The sequence below is a fragment of the Onychostoma macrolepis genome, chromosome 04 (assembly GCF_012432095.1).
Source record: "Onychostoma macrolepis isolate SWU-2019 chromosome 04, ASM1243209v1, whole genome shotgun sequence".
In the NCBI taxonomy this organism is placed as follows: Eukaryota; Metazoa; Chordata; class Actinopteri; order Cypriniformes; family Cyprinidae; genus Onychostoma; species Onychostoma macrolepis.
The window spans coordinates 32,028,531-32,052,656 of NC_081158.1; the positions used below are offsets into that span (position 1 = coordinate 32,028,531).

The window sequence follows — 24,126 nt, forward strand, 5'->3', positions numbered from 1 at the left end:
CCACGCCCCCATAACTTTTGATACGACAGAAGAGCTAATATTATAATATTATTTGGCTACACCCCCAGTTTTTGATTTGTCAGAAAAGCCTTGGGTGTTAATGTTAATACAATATGATCCCATTAAATCATATATTTGTTAGTTCAGTGCCTTTCTTTATTGTTTCAAGTGTTAACTGCTTATTCTAATTCTGCAAAAATAATAATAAAAATAATAATAATAAATAAATAAAAAGGATTATGTGCAATTAATGTGCATTTTGATTAGATAATGACAATTTTTTGATAATTGATAGCAAAAAAACTATTTTCCGCTTGATAGAAAAACATTTGGGTGAGCAATAAATTAACTTTATAAAAAATAAAAATAAATTGCTCTTTTCACAGGACATCCTAGCACGTCCTTTTAAAAATGAGGAAAATAATTAAAAATGGCACATTGAATCTTTTATTAAACTAGAACAAATGCATTTACCCAAAATATCCTAGAAATGTTGCCATAATTGAAGAATCACCTCCATATGTCCACAACAGCACATTTATCCAAGGGTTAACATATAATTTTTCCAAGAAGTCATGAGAGTCTAGAGACTACATGCATTTTTCTTCTAACACAATTTGGCTAATGTGATTTAATGTATGAAGTGCATCATCTGAGCTCTCTGATATGGAAAAAACACCTTTCTTTTGCATAAAAAAAACCTCTGAGGGACAGAAAAATTACAATGCAGATCCAGTCGTAATGAATATTATTGATAGTCGAGCAGCTAGACGACATAAAAACATCACTTCAACATCCTAGTAAGACAACAAATATAAATCAGGCTAATTTAATATAGAGAAAGCTAACATGGATACACAGCAAAATGACGGCTCAGACGCATGATTTACAATGCTTTTACTAAGGAAAATATTTATTTGCTCGCAGAAAAAAACAGGACATAAACAAGGCAGAGTGATTTCAGGAAGAGCCTGAGATTGCATTGTGATGCAATGAAAGTGTAATATAGTTATGCCAAATACATAACAAATGCACACCATTTCTGAACACGGATGTTGCGTGACAAACATTTGCATCTGAATGCATGGCATCAGGACAAAATCATCTCCTTCAAAATGCTCTTGTTTCCAGGATAAAAGGATGGCAGGCATGCTAAAAATAATAAATAACAGATCAATTCTACAGGGACACAGTGCAAGTGAGTCCACAGCACGGCTGAACGCAGATCGCTCGGGACTCGTTCATATCAGAGCAAGAGAACGCTAGACTTGTCAGCGAGCGTCTTCTACTCCCACAAGAGCGCAGACGGGGGTTGGATGGTGGCCAGATGAGGACAAAAAGGGCCATCTGTCCTTAATAAAGAGGGCAACATCATACGAGGGACTTCAGGGACAGAGAGCGTCCGTCTTTTTCATGTCAAGTCCATATTGTCCCGCTTTCATCACCCTCAGCCACAAACATCTCCATTATATCAATCACATCGATTCATATCTTTCCCAACACACTTACAATACAGGATACTGCAAATATTTACATATTCAGACAAATGCTTTGGAAATTCGCCATCTTCAAACTGTAAACAGAGCTTTTAGTCTACGATCTTAATACAGTTTGAATCTTTGCACTATTTTTATGAATCTTTGGAACTGTATTTTGATTGACGTGCTACATCGTTGTCATGTGAATATGAAAAAACAGATGCAAATTCAATATATTACTACTCCATCTCAGTAGCACGGGGCAAATAGGCGAAGAAAGGAAAAGAAAGAATATTAAAACAAAAATTCAAAGCATATAAAAAAAGAAAATGTTGTACATGAGTATCAAAATTTGATATACTGCTGGAATGGAATAAAAATACATTTTTGTGTTTTTGTGTTTATTTAAAAAAAAAGGACATCTAAGTAAAACAATACTATAAATATGAAGCCTATGGCCCGCCGCTGCAGGGATCTCAGGACGTCTCGTTGACGGTCCTCTCCAGCTGTATGACTTTAGCCGTCTCGTTTGACCACTGATCTGACCTGCCAAAACAAAACCCAGTGTTCAGCATCCATGTGTCATCAAATCATCAAATCGAAGCAGCCACAGAAGGACGGTCGTTACCTGTGTGAGTGCAGGTCTATGAGAATGGCCTTTTGCGCTCGTGTTTCATTGGCGTTTAGTATAAGTGGGCGGGGCTCTGCTTGACGAAGCTCCGCCTGCTCCAGTTTGTGCTGCTGTTCTAAACGCCAAGCTGCCATTACGTCGGCCTGACGGTCCCATTCAGGATAATCCCCACCCAGCCCGACAGGATGAGGCTCATCCAGACCCCCGTGCTCCGAAATGGACAACAGGTTCCGGGACCTCACTGTGGAAATAAACAAACATCACACTGAAGGACTTTTCTTACTGCTTTTTTATTAAACAGATGCAAATGGTGAAGTGTCTCAGATCACACACACACACACACACACACACACACACACATACATACATATAGACAGAGAGAGAGAATTATTCAAATGTTTTCAATTTTAATACACATATATAAAAATATATTTAACAATTTATTATAAAATACATAATATTTACTATTGTATTTATTATAAAATATTATAAATAAAATATTTATTGTGTGTTATGTAAAACATTTATCTAATGTAAATAAATTTCATATAAATTATCATACACACCCACATACTAGATCATACACACTCATAATTTAGATATTTTATATATCTTAATATATGTAATTAATAAGTAATTGTGTCTGTAAAATATATTGAACTAATTAATTAAATAAATAATTATATTAAAGTATCTTTATTAGATCATACAGACGTACAATTTTTAAATATACATTTAAACATTTGAATGTATAATTTTACATTTTAATAAAATTAAAACATTTTTATTTTTGTAAATACATTTAAACATATTAAAATAAATCATTTATTTTATGTATTTCATGTAAATCATTACAAATATTTAATAAAAATAATTATTCAGATATTTTAGATACATTAGATATTTAAAGTATATATTTTACTTGTAATATTTATAAGCATTGCTGACAGTATCTGTTCCTTGTTTGTTGTGAAGTCGTAAAAATAAAGTGCTTATTTATATACTTATTAATTTTATTGTTCATTATTTTTCATAATAACTGTAATACTTTTTTAAATATCTAATATTTGAATAATTAACTATAAATTATATCCTAAAAGGCCAGCAGGTTATGGAAATGAACAAACATTACAACCGGCTTTTTTTCTTGCTGTTAATAGCAGATGTCTCGGCTGAGCATTTGTGATTGTATCACCTGAGATGGATATTAATATCAGGTGTAAACAGCTCTTTTATTAGTACAGTAGTGTTTTGTTAAAGCGGTGCGTTAACTGAATGACGCGCGTGGGAGAAATGTGATGCGGGCGGATCAGAGATCAGCGATGATTAAACGATCGCTCTGCTTTTAAAGGCATGATAATTACTGGCCCACTCCAGCACTGATAATGACTCTCAGCAGCTCAAGAGTGGGGCGCAGACCACTAATATGGATCCAAATCCAGCCATTCCTCCATTCATTAGTCAACAGGAGACAGAGAATAATGAGCAAATTACAGCACGAGTGCTGTGTGTATTAGAGCTGGATCGATATGAAAATGTTCAGTACGACAGCGGCTCTAGTACCTCTGCATTAATACTAAATACATACTTTAGTCAACACATAAACAGCCTCACACAACTGATGACGCTTTAATATCGTGCACTGAGGCAGATGAAGACCGACTGCTGAATATGTGTAATAGATTATTGTATCATACAGGAACATTTACTAAACCAATAACTGGAATATACATGAAATACTAATAACACAAGTAAAAAAATATACGTGTAAAACTAATAATTATTTACTTATATTATGTCAAATATATATACAAAATATATCTTATGCGTGTATACACAACCTGACATATACAGACAATTGGCACATTTAAAGAAGAATATTAATTTAATTTTGAATAGATATTTAAATATATTTTTAATTATTAATTATTTTTGTTTACAAATATATTTTGGTATAATACATATAAATAATTGATCACTATATATATTATACAAATGTTAAAATATATTAGTAGTTAATATGATGACTAAATTACAAATTATATAAAATCATTTATTTATAGCTTATGTGTTTGCATATATATATAAAAACAGTGTAAAGAGATCATATATTATATACACAATTATTTGGATATTTATATTATTTTAAAATATATACAAATGTGTGTATGTGTATATAATTAGAAGTTGCGTGTCTCAGTATATTTTTGTACCGCTATCCCAGCATGCATACCTGTAGTGGTGTATGAGTCCTGTATGGAGATCTCTCTGCTCAGGTCTGTTTTGGTGATGGAGGAACAGGGACTCAGGCCTTGGTAGAAACTCCCCAAGAACACCGAAAAACACAGAACCACCACCTGCACACATACAGCAGTGATTCTGTTAGTGCTCATTCTCTCTCACACACACACACACACACACACAAGTTCGTTTTTGTGAAAAGTGGGGACATTCCACAGGCGTAATGGTTTTTATAGTGTACTTACTGTATGTGCTATTGCCCTACACCAACCCTACACCTAAACCTACCCCTTACAGGAGACTGTGCATGTCAACTTTCCCCCAAAAAAACTCATTCTGAGTGATTTATAAGCGTTTTGAAAAGTGGGGACATGGGTCAATGTCCTGAGATGTCACCTTCACCTTGTAATACCTATGTCATACCTTTGTCATTATACAAATCTATGTCCTGACTTTTCACAAAAATGCGCACACACACACACACACACACACACACAGCTGAATGATGCAGGAAGTGCTCACCATGAGGCATGTGGAGGTCTGGGTGCCCGTCACCCTGCAGGACCGCGGGACCTTTCCTGCCACCGCCGCCTGCAGCGAGTGCAGCTGCTGCAGCAAAGACCTGCCACACAATCAATACAGCGCCGTTTACAAAGCATGTATCATTAATGACTGAAAATTCATCCAGCAACAGAAAGTGTGAGATCAAAATACCCGCTAATTAGTTAATGATCGCTGTAACGTGTAAGTGCAGGTAACTGGAAAGGGTTGAGGCTCTTACTTGTTGGTGCACTCCAGTGTTTCAACTTTCCTGCGTAACTCACTGTTCTCGGTGGAGCAGGTCTCCACCCTGTGGATGAAGAGGGAATTTCAATGTCATATACAGATACTGAAAATATTGCACTTGTAAATTTCTTTAACACGAAACTGGATTTACAACCCATTTTACTTTCATAATGTCACTTATTTCTGAGTGAAAAAGAATTGAGGAAAAAACTATTTAATCAAAATATATACATAGATATATGATTAATCATTTAAGTACTTTAATAGTTAACATGAATTTAATTATATATATATATATATATATAAAATTAAATTCATGTAATTATTATACATTTTAATTATATATCATAATGTCACGTGCGGTTTACCCTAAAGTTTTCATGTAGCTACTGAAAACATTTCATTTGTAAATTTCTGTAACATGAAACTTGATTTGCAACCCATTTTACTTCATATGCGACTTATTTCTAAGTAAAAAAGAATATTTAATGAAGAAAAAAACCTCTAAAATATATATGTAAAATATACATTTTAATCTACTTGTATACATAGCTATACATGCACATAGATTTATAATTTTAAATGTTAAATACTATAACAATATTTAATATTTTAAGAACTTAATTCTATTTCAAGTATATATGTATATGTATGCATGTATTTTCTTTGATAATTTGACTTAATTCTAGGTGAAAAAGAATATTTAATGCAAAAAAAAAACAACTGGAAAGGGTTTCAGAAGTGGAGCAAGTTACTATACTTTAATGAAGATTATTTTTTCAAATATTTTTTTCTTGGGAATAACATGCAGCTATGAATCATTCACAATAATGAACATGTATTTAAAAACATTTAAGCATCACTGAGTCTTTTACGCTTGAACAACTTGATCTTTAAATTTGCAACACCTCTGAGAACTCGAGTGAAAAAAGTTTATTTATTTTTCATAAATGTTATATATATATATATATATATATATATATATATATATATATATATATATATATATATATATATATATATATATATATATATATATATATATATATATATATATATATATATATATATATATATATATATATATGCTAATTAAATCTGATGAGTATTTATCAGACTTACTTCTTCTCTAAAGCATCCATGTACTCTTTCTTTTTCCTGCGGCTTTCTTGTGCTGAAATCTGAAAATCATAAGCGTGTTTGATATTAATTTTAGTACTCAGATTTGAAGTGTGCATCTTTTTACAGTTTTGCGAGGCTGAGGTCTGACGCCAACCTTGTTCTTGATCTTTCTGCGGATCTTCTTCAGTGCTTTCTCCTCAGCTTTGGACAGGGGCAGTTTGGTGGGCACGGGATACCCCTCAGCAATGAGCGTGCGTTTCTCCTCCTCCGTCAGCAGGAGAGGCCCGGAGCCCTGCAGCTTCTGTCAGATCAGACGAGAGGAGGTTAGTAAAACGCAAAACGTCTGTTAATGGACAAGATGTCTTTGTACTCACATGAGCTGCTGTCAGCAGAGGAGAGCTAGAGAGGGAAGACGGGGCTCTTGGCGCCACCTTGAGGACAGCGGGGGTCTGTGTGGGACTGGCGGGAGCACAGGGGTGAACGGGACTCTGACTGCCCTCTGAGTCACTGCCATGAGAGCTTGGAGGAGTGGGCGGCATCTGCAGAGACTCCAGGCCTGACGAAGAACATTACAGATCGATTCTGATTGATTCAAATCACAGCATTCTGTGGCCAAATATTTGTAATAGATTTTTTTTTTCTACATAGCTGTGCGACTTTCATATTTCTTTTATTACTCTGAATTATTTTTCTTCTCAAATAATAATAAAAGTAATAATTTTAAATGATTATTTTACTGAAATGACAATCATTTAAATTAGTTTATTTTATATTAAAATTTAATCATTTAAAAGGCAAAATCAATATTTCATACCTTTTTTTGGTAATTATGTAGTCTTTTCTTCTCAAATAAACAAATAAATTATATAAATGATTAAATTATTGCTTAAATTCACTTAAAATATTTTATTTATTAAAATGTAATTATTTAAAATTCAAAATTCATATCCATTTATTTTTTCTGCTAAGTACATGAGTATTAAGTGCTATTCTATTCAAATAACTAAAATAAATTATTTTAATTATGAAAGCACTGTTTAAATTATTTAAACAAAAATACATTAAAATGAAATTATTAAAACAAAAATTAATAATCGCCCACTTTTTGGTAAGTACAAATGTACTGCTTTACATTTAGAAAAAAAAAAGAAAAAAAGTAATGCATTAAATCTTTTTTTTCTCCTCAAATAACTAAAATAAATTTAATTATTTAAATTAAAATATTTAGATTACATTTTAATCATTTTATTTTTATTATTTATTTAAAATAATTAAAAAACAATAATTTAAGCACATTTATTTATTTTTTGTGTAATAATGTACAGTCAGGTCATTATGGAAAGATAAACCCATTCAGGATATTCAAGCGCATTAACTGTTTATGATAATAACCCGGTGACTATATGTTATTTACTGTAATCATTAATGCACTCCGATATCTTTATTTTTTTGTGCAATAACCCAAAACTGTCAGAGACTGTGTTTTACCTTTGGGTGAGAGGTTTAAGAACTGATCCACCTCGTGTGGCTCCAGTTTAATCTGAGGGCTGAGACTCTCGCTGTCCTTCTTCACCTGCAAATACGAGCAGAAATCAGCACTTCAATAAAATCCCACTGACTGTGTGTGTGTGTGGTCATGTGCTCAGGCTGAGCGGTCTGACCTGTGCGGCCGGAGGGATCAGCGGGGCGTCAGTCACAGCCTCAGAGGCGGGACCCTCGGGGGTCAGAGTGAGGGTCAGGGTGGGCAGCAGGACGGGCGACGGGTCACACAGCAGAGGCTCCATCTTCATCCCTTTATCCTCCTGCTCCATGGGCCACTCGTCATTGTCTGAATCACCTAAAATATACATCACATTGCATTTAGAGATTTATTTTGACTTCTGTTATCGAACTGGAAGCAGATTCTTGGCCGAGTCTTACCGGCATCGCTGCCGGGCTCCCCAGGCAGATGGGACAGGGGCGACTGTGGGCGCGAGTCTCCGCACAGAGAGTAACTGTGCTCGGCTTGAATGTGCGGGGGCACTGGAGATGTAGGGGTCAGATCCTCCTCCGTGTCCATAGCATCTCCACGGCCAGACAGGAACGGGTCGCTTAACAACTGACCCAGCAAAGCCTCTTGGGACAGATCATCCAGCAGCTCGGTGAAGTGCTGCACAGGAACAACACGAATGTGAGAGTTAGGCATTTAAAATGAAATGATTCACAATCTATATGATTTAATGTCCAATATATATTTTTTTCTTATGGGGGAGGGGGGGGTATACATTAAATAAGGTTTTTTTTCTTCTCAAATAAAGAAAAAATATTTAAATGTATTATTAGTTTAAAATGTTTACATTTCATTTAATTTTATTCATTTAAATATTTTAGTTTTAATTATTTTAATAGTTTTATTAATTAAATTTTTATTATTATTTAAAATATTTACACGTTATAAGTTTCTCTTTTTTCTCAAACATCTAAAACAAATGATTTAAATTACCTATTGAATTATAATTTAATTATTATTGAATTACAGTATTACATTATTTAAATGAATTACTGAATTATTATTGAATTAAAAATACTGTTTAAATGACATTTAATGTTTTCATTTAAATATTTCAAACTAAAATATTTCAATAACAATATTTACAATAATATTACAACATTTCATGCCCATTTATTTATGGGTAAGCACACATGTAATTTTCTTCTTAAATGAATAAAAATTTGCTTCTATTGTCCTCATTTGCAAGTCGCTTTGGATAAAAGCATCTGCTAAATGACTAAATGTAAATGTAAGAGCAATAATGCAAAAATGTCTAAAACAGTGTTTTACCTTTGGCTGAGAGGTTTAAGATCTAGGATCAAGCTGTGACTGCAGAGTTAAAATGAAGTGCTCATTAAACCACAGCTAGTTAATCACCTTAATTGCAGCAGACAGTAAAACATCAGCGCATTTCTTTGAAGATCAGGGGTCTGTACCATGATGGTGGCTGAACAAACTCAGGGTTACAGGATTAGTTTTGAGTTGACAAAACCAAACCAGTCCAATCCGGCTTTGTTGCTACCATGAAACTGATCATCAACTTTCTCCGTCAACTCAGGCTTGATCCTGAGTTAATGGAGCATGTGCACATGAAAGTGTGACATCAGTAATGAGCAGCCAATCACATGCCTTAAAACTATGATTCACTGCTTGTGAGAGAGTCAGTGCTAAGATTAAAAGATTGAACAATATGAAGAATTTAAACCCATTTACACAGCACGATCATGAAACGATCCATCCATGAAAGAGGAAAACTTAAAGAAAACATCTTACCATATAAGTGCGAGTTAAAGTTGTAAAGTTAGTTTATAGAGTTGATAATATTTATTGGTATAAAAACACTTACGAATCTAAGCTCATATGTAGTCATGTTTACAGCTATTGATTCTAAAACTTATTTATATTGCATATTATCTATGTGTTTACATTGATTTTAAATAAAAGCTTAATTACTATTAATCTAAGCTGGCTTGTGTAATGGATTAAGGGTATAATAATTATATAAATAATATAAAATAATTATAAAAAAATAATCATCTCTAAAAATCAGATGTTTTACTATGTAGCGTCCTTTAATTTGGAATAAGAGAAACTGGAGGAGTGGCTTTATTGCGTCAGAGACGCGTCACTTTGCTTGAAGCTGATTGGTCAAATTTCAGTTTGAGATCTCTAAACCAGAACATAACCTGCCCCGGAGCAGGTTAGCTGTGGAGCGTAAGTTACTATGGCGATGAACACTGCTAAAAGCCAAACCACATTCATGGTACCTAAAACCCAGAGTTAGTGCAAACTAAACTGAAACTTACCAGCTAAACTGGCTTCACGGTACAGGCCACAGATCTCAGATCTCATAGCCTGGAGGAACAGACTAAACAGCATAGCAAGTGCTCACAGGGTAACCCTCTCCACCAATCAGAGCGCATCACACTTCCTCTCATCCAATCAGACAGCTTGTTCCTAGCCTGGTGAGAATGTTTGATTCAGGGCCAAAACCGACAGACAGCCACCTCCCCACTCCTTGGCATTCCTATGGGTGCATTCCAGCCCCCCAGCCCTTCTTAAGAAGGTCTACTGCTCCTCGAATAGGTTTGGACAGGCTGAGACGCTTCCAGACATTCATTTCATCTCTTAAAGACTAAACACAGCACTTGTGCTGACTCAGGTCAGCAGGTTTCCTCAGGTGCTGTTTAGAGGAATGTTCTGAATTCAACTTGTTAAGCTCAGTCTACAGCATTTTGACTCGTTATCACAGGGACGCTCTTGAATCATCACGATTGGGTCAATTTTTCAATAAAGACCATGATCTGACTGATGTGCATTATCACACTTATTCCATGTGTACTTGCCCAAAACACAAAGAAATGTAAATAAATTATTGACTTTAGTTTTAAACAATTAAATTAAAATATTTAAGTTAATAAAACAAAATTTATTTATTTTAAACAATTTTAATAATTTATTTATTTTTTGTTATTTAAGAAAATTAAAGTAATTTAATTTAAACAATAATTAAATAATCTGCAATTGCACCGACTGCAAATTATTAGACTGATTTCTGAAGCATCATGTGACACTGAAGACTGGAGCAACGATGCTGAAAATTCAGCATTGCTTCACACGAATAAATTGCGTTTTAAAATATATTCAAATAGAAAAGAGTTATTTCAATTTGTAATAATATTTCACAATATTACTGTTTTTACTGTATTTTTAATCAAATAAATGCAGCCTTGGTGAGCATTTCATTTATAGAAGACAAAAAGAACAAAAAACAACCCACACTTTTAAACCATATTTTATGATATAGTTACTATATAATATAGTACATTTACATAAAAATATCATTTATGATGAATATAAGAACTGCTCTGTCACAACAGACTCGTCTCCATCTGCACAGATGAGTCAGAGTCCAGAGACGGCTCATCTGCAGGAAGAGGGTCAATGCAACGCAGACATTTAAACAACTGCGTCTGCTGTGTGTGCGCATCTGTTCATCTGCACAGCCAGCAGGGTACAGTCACGCAGGACTCTGGGGTCGGCCAACAAAGACAGATTACAAGATCAAACAACGCTGCTTTGACTAGCACAACTTGACAGAATGGGACGTGATGCTCGAGCAACAGACCAAGAGCAGAATATTGTCACTGCTCACTTTGAGCTGATGGCCTACTGTGAGGCCATTTTTGGCAATATCTATCAGTAACTGAAATGCACACATGCTAAAGTGCACACTGCACAGTTTACTCTTTCAAGGCAACTTAGCCGATCAGCTTTGCTCACACTAAATATAAACAGAGCGGCCTGTCAACATCATGTCATTTGAGGGCTCATGTTCATAGCGGGAGATAACAAGACTGAGGCCTGGTCCAAAAAAAGCAAACAAACAAAAAAAAAAAAAGACACCTGCTTTGCATCTTCCTTCTAACCCTAAGTGAGGAAAGGACATTAGAAATGATTCTGAATGCTCTTCATAAACTTTGCACTTTACATAAAAAGCAAGAGTTGGCGTAACTCTAATAAGCATAAAAATGCATATATTTGGTGTTTTGCACACACATATTTTTATAAAATAATTTTTTAGCAATACTTAAAATATAAAAATACTTTAAATCAACATTTATCGCCAAGGTTTCAGCAGGTTTTATGAAAGCCAACGTAAGACTTTTTAAAGACCATTTTAAGACCAATTAAAGAATTAACATAATTCGAAGGAAAAAGTTTTCATCCCCTACCTACTCCTAGATGTTTGTTCCTGTTTTAAGCAGAAACTCACTTGATTTTGTTTAATTTCTCAGAAAACAAGACTTCAGCTATCTTCATTTTGCATCTCAAATAAATGTATCTTGATTTAAGGATGTTCAGATGCTTAAACTGGAAAACAAGACAAAATTCACGAGGAAGATATTTATTCTATGCAGTGCGTGCAATCTTTATTTCCACTACTTTATGTATTTAAGACATTTTAAGGCCTTAATTTGAAGAAGGGCAAACTAAGACTGATTTAAGACCTGCAGAAACCCTGTCTTTCACATTTGCAATGAATTATGGGACTGCGTTCTCCACAAAATACACAATGCTGCCTTAAGATAGTCACATTTGCTGTTGTTCAGTGAATCGTCACAGGCAAAATTTTGTCATTTCAATACACACAGATTTGGCAACGGGTTCAAACTGGTCACGTTGACCAACAGAAAGCTACCTACAAAAAACGCCATCTAGGTAGGCAGCTCACAAGGTTTCGGAAAAAAGTGCCGCCAGCAAAGATGTCAGAAAAATGAGTTAAACGAGGCCAAGCTGAGCAAACTAGGAAGGAAAGAGGGTGAGTCTGAGCTGCAAATGGAGAGAAGCCAGCGTATGGGATCAATTATGGACTGACTCAGAGGTCAACCAAGTCAAAAAACAGAGAGAGAAAGACAAGAAAACAGCTAAACCAATACATAAGGCAACAAGGAGAGAGAAACCCTTTGAGAATGCAAGTGACAAAGTCGCTCTGGAATGCCTTGCCCTACATTTTCCACTTTTGTTACTCAACAGCAGCTCTGTCTGCGCCCACCATGGTGAGAAAACGTCTGGAGAGAAATGCATGCAGGTCGCAGATGTTTCTACAGAGCCTGCCGTCCACCAAAAACACACACTACGTGTGTTCGCATAAACAGTTCTCTTCTGAACTCGCTTAAACTTCATATTTGGCAAAGAACTGCTTTTCTGGAATGTCGTCTTCAGCCCAAAACCATACAATGAAAACGGCAAGTATTTCCAAGGCCACTTAAGGTGAACGCTTCACGTAGCATGAAGAAGCACAAATCACAGCAGTTCAAATCAGGTCAGGAGTGGGTGAAGTCCTCAAGTTGTGTGACATAACATGTCATAGTTGTCACCAGTCATTTCTGTATGAATTCACACATGGTTATGGTCGTACAAAGTCACTCTATTATTATGTCGTTTCTGCATCAGTCACGGCTGATATGCAATTACATCTGACACTCTTGTCTTGAGTGTGTGATGAGATGATTATGATGATTGCTGGAAATTGCTGGGTGTCGACTACTCTCTCTAAAAGGAACGCAAGACAGCGCTCACTCCGAGGAAGACAGACGTGAGGTTTCCTGCGGTTTGAGGATAGAAATAATCACTTCTAAGTGCCTGGTCTGAGATCAGTTCCTTTACTCTGCAATGGAATAGAAATGCACTGCATACTGCACAGTCAATACTTCACTTACATACACAATTATCATCTTGGAAATTCTATTATTTTCGTCTCCCTTACGAAAATAAAATTTTTAAAACTATGGTCAGTATTTATTCTGGGATAGTTTGTGTGATTTCATGCCTAAACAAAACACCATATCAGCATTAAATATATATTTAATTTAATTTCTTTTATATTAATTTAAATATATATATTTAAATTAATCTAATATAAAAACTAAAATCATACAATATTTCTTGGCAAATAAAAATTTGTGTGTGCGTATGCATATATGATAAAATACATGGTTATTATTTGTATTATATATATATATATATATATATATATATATATATATATATATATATATATATATATATATATATATATATATATATATATATATATATAAACCCATATAAATGTAAATTTTAAATAATGTTTAAAAATAATATAAAATGTAAGCTATATTTTTCATTTAAAAAGTAAAAATATATGCCTATATATAAAAAACACATTTTATTAAAAATAATATAAAAATAATACAATATAAAAGAATATTACTAGTTTTCAAATGATCAGTATACATAAAAAAATCGTCCTGTTTAATATTTTATAAAAAATTCCACAATTTTGTTCACTATAAACAGTCCACATTAATGAAATAGTATGAGTGGTTTGGTAGTATCCTGATTAAGATGTGCCCTACTCAATCAATACGAGCGCCTGCTTCCAGCTGGGTGGATTCAGAGAGTGAAGGCTTCTTTGTCCGTAGTTTGGATGGGTGTATAGTACATGTGGTTTCACTGGGGGAAGGGTACTGCAATTTGACTCTTTCAGAGTTTTTGCCCAGCTGGAGAATCTGAACAGTTGTTGGAGCCGTGGAGGCTCTGAGAGTTGTGATGACAGAGACACTGGGAGTGGCGTTGGTGGATTCAGACAGCGGCCTGTAATTTTTTATCCTCTCAAGGGGGCCGTGAATGTGTGCGCAGGAAGAGGAAGTTTATAAGCCAAACGTGGACACAGATGACGCAACCCTTTAAGCAGCAAAACAGATGTGAGGAAAGACCAACCTGCAGGAGACAAAGATCAGCGCTGGTGAGGCTGGACCTTGTCCTTTATGCACCGGTGGATCTGACTCACTGATATTAGCCACTAAAAATCTATTTATTTTGAACTGGAGAGCTGTAGACTTGAGGAAAGCCAGAATGTTTGTCCTCGGAAACAATTCCAGCAGGTTGACGGATCTCTTCTAATGCTGCTGTACAAGAAATGTCTCGTTATTAAGTAGTGGTATTCCAGGACAGGAGCCAAAGCTAAGTGACATTAAGCTGGATTGCAAGGGTCTCTTTGACCCAAATACAGAGTTAACCTGCCATACAGGACATTTGTTTAGAGTTGAATGTGTGCCTGCAATGCTGTTGTGAATCAAAACAGCTCAACTTCCAGTAACAACACCAATAAGTAAGGTAAAGTACTAATAATCAGTTCAAAAATAACCAACAAGCTAGAGTAAAATTCCATGAATTGTTGCGAGACACTCAAGATTTGGAAAGAGCAAAGAGCTTGTGGATACTAATCTGAAAAAAAGGAAATAACATTAATTGTGAAAGTCCCATTTAGTGGCTGAGTGGACAACCTGGACAGAGAATAAGGGACAAAAGCAATCTGGGAAACTTTTTGTATCCTTATCCTAAATTTCACTTTGCAGATCTTAGCTGTGCCGAGACAAATCCCACCACAAGTCCTTCACTTTTTCCATGAGTCACTTTTCCAAGTGTTTTGAATTGGCCTGGTTCTTGTGCAAGCTGCTTGTGTGCAACTGTTGAGCATGAAATGTGTGTCATCTTCAGCTTAATGCAGTGAAAGAGGCCTTAAAGGGATAGTTCACCCAAAAATGAAAACTTGCTGTTAATTTAAATCACCCTCAGATGTAGGTGACGTTTTCTTCAGTAGAACAGTAAAAGAAGATTTTTAGCTGAAACCCTGGTCCTTGGTGATACATAAAATGCAAGTCAGCAGCTATAGTCACTCGAGAGTCAAAAAAGTATGCAACCAACACAAAATTAATACCTGTGGCCCCTGGCGATATATGGAGCGAAACGATCGGCCTGTGCAAGAAACTGAACATAATTTACAACATTATTACCTGTATTCCAGAGCCTCAGACAAACAGGGAAATTTTATTACTTTCTGCAAACTAGTTAATTCAGACAGTTTGATTCTATTAATTGGCTAAAATAACCAATTCACTAGTTTGATTTCGTAATCTTGCAATGATGCCACATATACACAATTATATTAAGAACTCAATATATTGTCAGGAGGTACGGGTATTAATTTTGTGTTGCCTGTAAATGCTTTTTTGACTCTCAAAGTGACCGTAGCCATTGACTTGCATTGTATGAATCACCAAGGACCAGGGTTTCATCTAAAAATCTTCTTTACTGTTCTACCGAAGAAAAAAAAAAAAGAAGTCATTTTGGATGGCTCAAGTGTGAGTAAACTAACAGCAAATTTTTATTTTTGGGTGAACTATCCCTTTAATAGTGACTGACTGTGCTGCTAATCCACAACATGGCCGAACATGTCCTGCAGATTCGGGGCCGTCCCATCCTCCCTTCCCCCAGTGAGTGAGACTGCAGTGAGTGTTTGGTGATCCTGGAGCTCCAGGGGTCCAGGAAACGGCTCCACTGGAATCAACATCTGGCCAATAGTGACCTTAAAGGATGCTGGATGTAAACACGCAGTGACGGCGGATAACAAATAAATCAAATGTGGATTGATTGGAAACACCTGATCACCAATCTGTTTGTTCTTTCAGGGGAGGAACAGGAAAACTCTGACTGAATGGAGTGAAAGACACCCTACATGTCCATTACACAAGCAGCAATGTTGTAAATGAGTGATTTATAATGCTAATATGTGTTATCCTGTGCATATCTATTTGAGCAGAAATTTATGTGCAAAAACATTTGATTACTAAGAACATGGACCTAACTGAAAATACATAGCAAAATGTTTCCCAAACGGAGCCAAGTGTTTTATAATATTAGTCTTACTTTCTAGAGTCTTTATTTTAACTAAAGATTTTTAACTTTTTTTTTTTTTTTTTGGGGCACTCATGTCAGATTATTTATTTAAATATTTGATCATTTGAGGTGTCTATCAAATTAAAAATAATAAGGGGATAAAATGTATTTAATTTACAGGATTTATTTATTAAATTAAATTAAAACAGTAATAAACTATTGTTTAAATAATGTGGCAAATTGAAAATAATTGCTGTAGGATTTACTTTGAAACAACTTTCAGTCAAAAACTGCTAGTAAATTTCACAAATAATTACAAAGTAAAAAAATGTATTTTCTTGTAAAATGTAATGTTGGATTTTCTCTGAATAAAACAAAAATATACTTTTTTTTTTACTTATGTTTATTAATTCATTTACATAAAAAATAAAACTGTTATATTTCCTTTTTAAAGTAAATAAATACAGTAGATATAGTATAATATACATTTGCTAAATATATAATGTAGCAAACATATAATGTAATATAAAATAATATAAAATGACAAGAACATGAAGTCTCTGGATCTGACTACAACTAATGTACTCAAAAATTCCCCTTTTATTTTGTAAAACAAATTATAAATTAGGAAAGATACACTGCTTACAAAGCCAAACTCGCAGCTCACAGAAAAAAAGAGGTTTTCGTGCAGTGTTATACTCCCAAAGCTAATAGCCTTTACTGCATCGCAGCACCTCAATTACAACTTCTTCACCAGCAAAATACATTCATTGAATCAAAGAGAGCTCAGCCTCCAAGGGGCTCTTAAAATGACTGGGCAGATAAGACTGAGTGAAACCACAAGATGTTGATGAATAAATTTGGATGCGGTAATGAATGTGTGTGCGCTCAGCGAACGTTCAGGCTCAAGTTGCAGCTCATACAAACCATCTATTCAGAGAAAGAGTGCAAGAATGTGTGTCGCAGAATGATGCAGCCTGCAAGAGCGACAGATGAAAGCCCTGCCCTCTCGGAGAACAGGCCGAGTGTGTGTCCACCCGTCCCACAGGTTTCTCACTACAGACTCGCCCCTCCCGTCCCTAAAGCTCGAGGCATCAGAACACCACGTGATTCCTGAGTGACAAAATGTTATCAAAATGTCAGAGAGCTCACAAGATCAGGCTGTCCTGACAGGCTATGCACTGACAACACACATTTTAAAGACCAGGATGCTGTCGATAATCTGACCTGATGTGAATCATCACGGTCTATTTATATGTAGAAAATTGTAGTTGTAATAATTGTAGTTTTTTTTCTATTTGCTACTTTAGTACGCTGCTATACGGTTGCTAAGATGTTCTGTATTCTTTTTAAATAATGTTTTTTTTTATATTTTTTAATATTTATATTAATTATTAACATTTATACTGGCAATAAAACGTTTACCAAGCCACATCGCTTCAATCCCAGTATACATTTACCCAACTATTATCAAAAGTATTTCTAAATAAATACAACAAAACATTTTCTTGCGACCTTACGTGAAGTATTATGACAAAATGCATTATGAAGAAGAATTGGACCTGTTCTGCAGGTGCATTAGAGCTAACATTAGCATCATGCTTCATAAGACAATTTATGAGATTAATAGTGCACTTTTACTCAGAACTCACTTCAAACCACCATCGAGTGTTTGTAATAACTTCCTTTTACGATCACGTATGGAATTTGGTCGTTTACTGTTGTTAAAATATGCTATTTATAACCTTTTACATCGCTGCACAAATTAGCATTTCAGATGTACACATTCCACTCAAGAAAATCACAAACAAATATCCTATCGCAATTGTGTGTTTATTATCTTATATAATCTATAGTGGCTGTTGTCATGTTTATTTCTGCTGCTCTGGCTGAAACTCACATTGTTTGTGATGTTAAAACCACCTCTCCGTTCTTAAGTTGCCAGGGATACATTCCAAGTATAATACACATCAGTAAAAGGATCTATTTTTATTTGTCTATATACATCTTGGGCGGCCATGGTACATTATAAAAGTAGCCCAAAAAACCGCAACCCACGGCTCTGTAATTTTTCCCGCGACTGTATTTTCAAAATTGCCCACTTGTGCCGTTACCCTGGCAACACCGGTTCGCTGTATATCATTGTGTGATGAGGGTAGTGTTGTAACGGTACCAAAATTTCAGTATTCGGTACCGATACCAGTGAAAATCCACGGTTCTCGGTACCAATTTCGGGAACCACATGCTAATTAAAAATACACTATTTTTAATAATAGTCAAACAAAAATAAGATTTACAAAAATCTATGCCATTCTTCATACTTATTTAAATTGTGTTCCAAGTTCGCAAGTAATAAAAGTATGAAAAACAGTAAACAGTAAAGTTTCACCCAAATTTAATTTGTCTTTTAATTAATGAAATTTAAACATTTTATTTTTTGGGTAAATAAAGGGGATTTACTATTAAAATTAAAATATGGAAGAAATATTGTGTGATTATTCCTTTAAAAATATATATTTTTTTTATCAACAGTAGTAATAGTATCACATACATTCTACTAAATAATAGTAATATATTTTTGGCACAATGTCTTTAAGATAAACTTTTATTTTGACGGGTTTCCGTGAATACCTTTAAATTTCTGTGTGTAGCTATATAACATGAAGCTGGTTTTACTCAAATGGAACGGTAGAATGCTCGTGAAGTGACTCTCAGAGCAGTTCTGTAGTTTATGTATTTATGTCTTCATTGAGACGGCAGATGATGAAATCACCGCGAGCGTCGCGCGCTTCAGTGTAAAAAAAAAAAAAAAAACACGCGTCTCTGCCATTCATTCATTCATTCACACACACACACACACACACACAGACACAGAGACTCAAAGAACATGCGGGATTCATATCTGAATCGACTTTTGCGGCTTAACATTTACAGATACTAGTCCATGTCGTGATTTGATTAAAGTGTGACGACCTACTTTTGATTAATTCATCCAAACTTTGACAAATTCCGTGACATTCCGTGCTAAACTGTAAACTCCGTTTTTATAACTGGATTCCGAGATTCCGTCCACGTTTTCTGCATCGCGGAAATCATAGGTCCGCACGCGTCAAGAACTGGTTGACGGTACCGGTACCACCGGTACTTAAAAAAACCTGGTACCGTGACGTTTTCATTTTTTTAGTACCGACTTGGTACCGAAGTACCGGGTCTTTTGACAACACTACAATGATAGATACCGCGCTGCGATGACGGGAAGAAGTTGGGGTCAAACCTTATCAAACGATTAATTTGCGTTAAAAAAAATATTAACGCGTAAATTTTTTTAGATTAATCGCATGTGTTAACGCGTTAACTTTGACGTCCCTAGTTTGTATATGTATATATACACTTCCTATAAAAATGCAAAAAGTATGAAAATTTGACAACGGTTCAAGTCCCATGAGACTTTAAAAATACAAAGTTAAAAAAAAGCCCAATTGTGAAGCCAGACTCCTGTGCTGTGTTTACAGTCAGACACAGCCTCTTACAGTCAAGACAGACGTCTTATTTTCTTAAGATATCCTTGTCAGTTCAGTGTTTAACGTCACTGATTGCGTGTGTGGTCACAGAGAGGGACTGCTGGCCTATTATATATGAGTCACAGTATGAGTCATTTTGTCTTAGCAGTTTATCGTAATGTTATTCATGAAGGAATTTTAACGAAAAGCTGGTTAATACGTTAAATAACATTAAACATTTAATGCATCACAAAAAGATAAGTCTGGCATAAATGCAAAAACACTTATGAAAAATATTGAAGCAGCTATCAAAAAGTTATAAAATTGATAATTAGATGAGCTACATTTGAAGGTGATTTGATATACACCAACCTGTCAACACACACCAGTTCTATATTATTGCAGCAAATTTGACATGGCCATAAACAACTAAACTCAGCTTCGTGTTACACCCTTTAATAACAAGTTTGCCCATGCTTTGACTTGTTTGGGACACGTCCCGCTCCGTATTGTCACATTAATCCATGTTTCTCCATCGCTGTCATGTGCAAATAATATATAGATGTTGTACAGTGCAACCGCTATAACAAATTCTCTAAGAGCTGACATTTCTATTTTCTACTGTGGTACAATATAAACCGAAAAATCACCAAACCCTAGTTCACTGGAAACCACTGTTCAGATTTAGTCCAATGTGATAACATTAACTAGCATTTTTAGGGAAAAATAAATCATCTCTGGGTCAAAATGACCTGAACTTAATATGAGTAATAATAACCAGTGTATCAGCAATATATCAGGCTGATTGATTTCTATGAATGTTCTTTCTTTGAAAGCCCACTTCCCTGAACAACAATCCTGACATTGACCTAAATGTGTTATCAGCCGATCATAACACCAAACCATCAGCTGGGACAAATGAGATCTTCTGATATGCAAATAAGCAATTAACTACTACAGCTGAAAGGTTAAAAATGAAGAACTAACAAACAGGTTAGTGCACAAGAGCGTGCTCTTCCTCATATTCGCTCTGGTTTCCGCATCAGGCCAGGAAAGTACATCTGGTTGCCACAAGCATGAGATAATGTGCTTTCCAGGCTAATCGTGTGGCTGTGATTATCAGCACTAAGAAATGCTGAGCATGACGGTCCAACTGCTCCCCTCAGCATCTCCTTAACCCCCGTCCTAAAGCAGGGAATGAGCCTTGGGTTATTTATACTATTTCAAACCACCTGAAATATGAAAGATGGGACTTTAGCTCAAGAGCAAGTGGCAAAAAACACCCTCTATACAAGTTCTTCCCAATAGAAAGCTGACAATGAATGAAGACATAATCACAACTTTCGGTTATGGAAGACAATTGCTATAGGCCTATTAAGTCATAAAAAGGGCATGTTCGCATTCCTCAAACACATCAGATATGTATGCATTAAGTCAAGACACTACAAGCAAAAACATTACTTTTTCATTGTTTCAGACTAGTGGAAATAAAACATCCAAAACACACTTTATTTTGATGCACTTTATCTTTTGCATCTGTGCATTTCAAACACAAGCAAGAAAGCCATTTCCACCAAACTTCACATTTTTATCCCCATTTATATTCTAAAAGTTTTTACACGGGGGTTTGTTCATATATCATTTGCCTGATTTTACGCATTCTAAAAACATGGTAAAAATTCACTTTTTTCTAGCTGTTGACAGCATTTTCTGATTCACAGCATGTCTTTAAACAACTTTCAGATTTTTGTTCTGCAATTTTACGCAGATTAGTGCATATTTAATTATAGAATGCCACATTTGCATATTGAAACAACATTTCTGAAAACTTGTCATACCAAACAAAGTTTGCATTTCTTATGCAATCAATTTACTGGGAAACTATGAAGATATCTACTGGTTAAATATTACCCTTATTCACCTTAATGCCTTAAAATTAGAACATAAATTCAATTTTGAAAGTCAACCGGCATGCAATGACAGCGCAGCTGAATTATAATGCAGAAGGAAACAGCCCACATGCAACATGCATAACGATAACAGACATATGCAACAGGCTGAACCCACTAAGCAAGCTCTATTCTCTCCAACTGAGAACAGTTTGCATTGTTGTGTGGAATTCCATGTCAACAAACCCTGGGGAGTGAAAATAAAAGTGAGGAGAACCGGCACATACAGACCCATGAGGTGGGGGAGCGTATATGCGTTTAGAGGGGGCTGATGGGGACCTTAAACAAAGACCCAGTTCTGTTCTAAAGGTGAAGGAGAATATGAACCCTTCACAACCTTTACAAAGCATATATAGTTCTCCTGGAAGTGTATGTTACCGCCCTGATACTGCCAGGTTATGAATCCCAGACACACCAAACTGCTGCATATCCAAAGCTGGCTTTGATGCTGTCTGGAAAGGCGTTTCGTGCCGTGTCTGCTAATTTAATTGGGATGTCGGCTTAGAAACCACTCGTAACATGCCACACATCTGGAATTAACTTCATTTAAAGTACTGTTCATCTATGAGGATCATAAATTTAGGAGTCGACATGTTCTGCGGTGTGACTTGCAATGCTGCAAGTTTTCAAAAAGCATTCAAGCCCTTGTATCAAAGCATAAAGTTATATTTGTATCTGTGTAAATGCATTCATTCCACCTCTGAGCAGCATTTAACAGTCTGTGTGTAAAGACACCTAAATGCCACTTCACAAGAGCTTCCATGCCGCATTTACAATGAAAATTTGGCATTAAGTTTAAGGAAAAAAAAAAAAAAAAGATTTAAAATGGTTACAAACATGAGACCAAAATACACTTTCCCTGATGCATTCATTTACATTTTAGCCTAAAATCTTCGTGTTGAATAAACAAAAAAGTACATGGATCTTTATGCACCAACTACCCAACTGTGAACCCCCTAATTAGTCAGCAAGTAGAGGCCCCTTTGAGCAGAAGTTGGAACGCAAACCTATTATTACATAACCTGCAGCAAGTCTTCAAGGATTTGAGTACTATATTCTGACTTTATCCAAATGGTCTAAACTTATCTGCATTGCTTTGTGTGGCACTGCATAAGCAAGATACAGTCACTGGATGACTGCACCATCTGAACTTTATCCCTTGGAGCCAAGTGGAACCCAAAGGCACATTAGTTATCTGGCAGACTCCTATAGAGTGTCTCTGTGAAAGACCAAGTCAAATAAAAGCTTGTATATGGCTAAATTGTGAGGTTTAGAGGCATTGTGAGTGATCTGACACTAGTTGAAACACATCAAAACATGCTATGACGGTGTAAGTGAAGATGGCAATGGTGCCACGGCATTATAAGAAGATTCTTACTCACAGTGCTGTATAAAATGTCGTTTTCCCCGGATTCGGACAATTCGCTGAGATTTTTGTCCCATTGTAAAAACGTTTCCCCGCTATCCATTATTTCCATGCCTCGATCTGCGTCTTTAGTAAACCGTCACGCGCAGAGTCGCTTCAATGACTCCACAAACGACTAACGTATTTGTCAGAGTATCCGTCAAAACACTCGTGAGGTCGCGATTCGGAGTGAATTTTATGCTGTCAGCGCAAAGTTGGGTATAAGTTGCGCGTCTGTCGCCAGTGTTGTAGGAACTTTCCTCTCAGCTTCCTTGAGAAATGTCGCCCCTTCACAAGCGAGCAGGAATTTTAGGGGCGGGGAAATGATGGGAGTTGCAAAATTTGTTTACAAAGGACTGTTTGTGGACTGTGATACTTTCAGGAAACATTTCGGATGTTTCCAAGCATATATTATTAGATGCGCTTTTCAAGGATTTTCTGTTTTGTTTCGCTGTTTGTAAACACTACGTATATTCGCATTAAAAATGCTAAGCTTTTCTATCCAATGCCCCGCCCTTGGAATCGATGTGGCGACCAATCAGATTGGCTGTTACGTTTAAAGCTCACTCAGAGCGTACGAAAATCACGGAAGACGGAGAGCCCGTCTGACCAATAGGAGAACGATAATGTATGATTGACGTGAAACTGCTCCAATTAAAGGCGACTCCGCATAATCTCTGAACAAACCGTATAAAGCCAAGAGTACCAAACTCTGCGCACCGCCTCAAGTCCTATGTCTGTCAGAAGATATGTGACCCT

At 35.6% G+C, this 24,126-nt stretch overlaps 1 protein-coding gene across 1 annotated transcript; it reads right to left on the reverse strand.

Moving 5' to 3' along the window:
* Positions 1 to 892: 892 nt before the first annotated feature.
* Positions 893 to 23,767, reverse strand: creb3l2 (cAMP responsive element binding protein 3-like 2). Its single transcript, XM_058772484.1, has 12 exons — positions 23,345 to 23,767; positions 8,179 to 8,407; positions 7,920 to 8,095; positions 7,747 to 7,831; positions 6,633 to 6,814; positions 6,413 to 6,559; positions 6,259 to 6,317; positions 5,132 to 5,200; positions 4,873 to 4,972; positions 4,343 to 4,466; positions 2,107 to 2,350; positions 893 to 2,024 (listed from the first exon to the last, which is right to left on the reverse strand). Exons 1-12 carry the CDS (start codon positions 23,438 to 23,440, stop codon positions 1,955 to 1,957), a joined length of 1,581 nt encoding a protein of 526 aa, XP_058628467.1. The 5' UTR covers positions 23,441 to 23,767; the 3' UTR covers positions 893 to 1,954.
* Between the last annotated feature and the right edge of the window lie 359 nt (positions 23,768 to 24,126).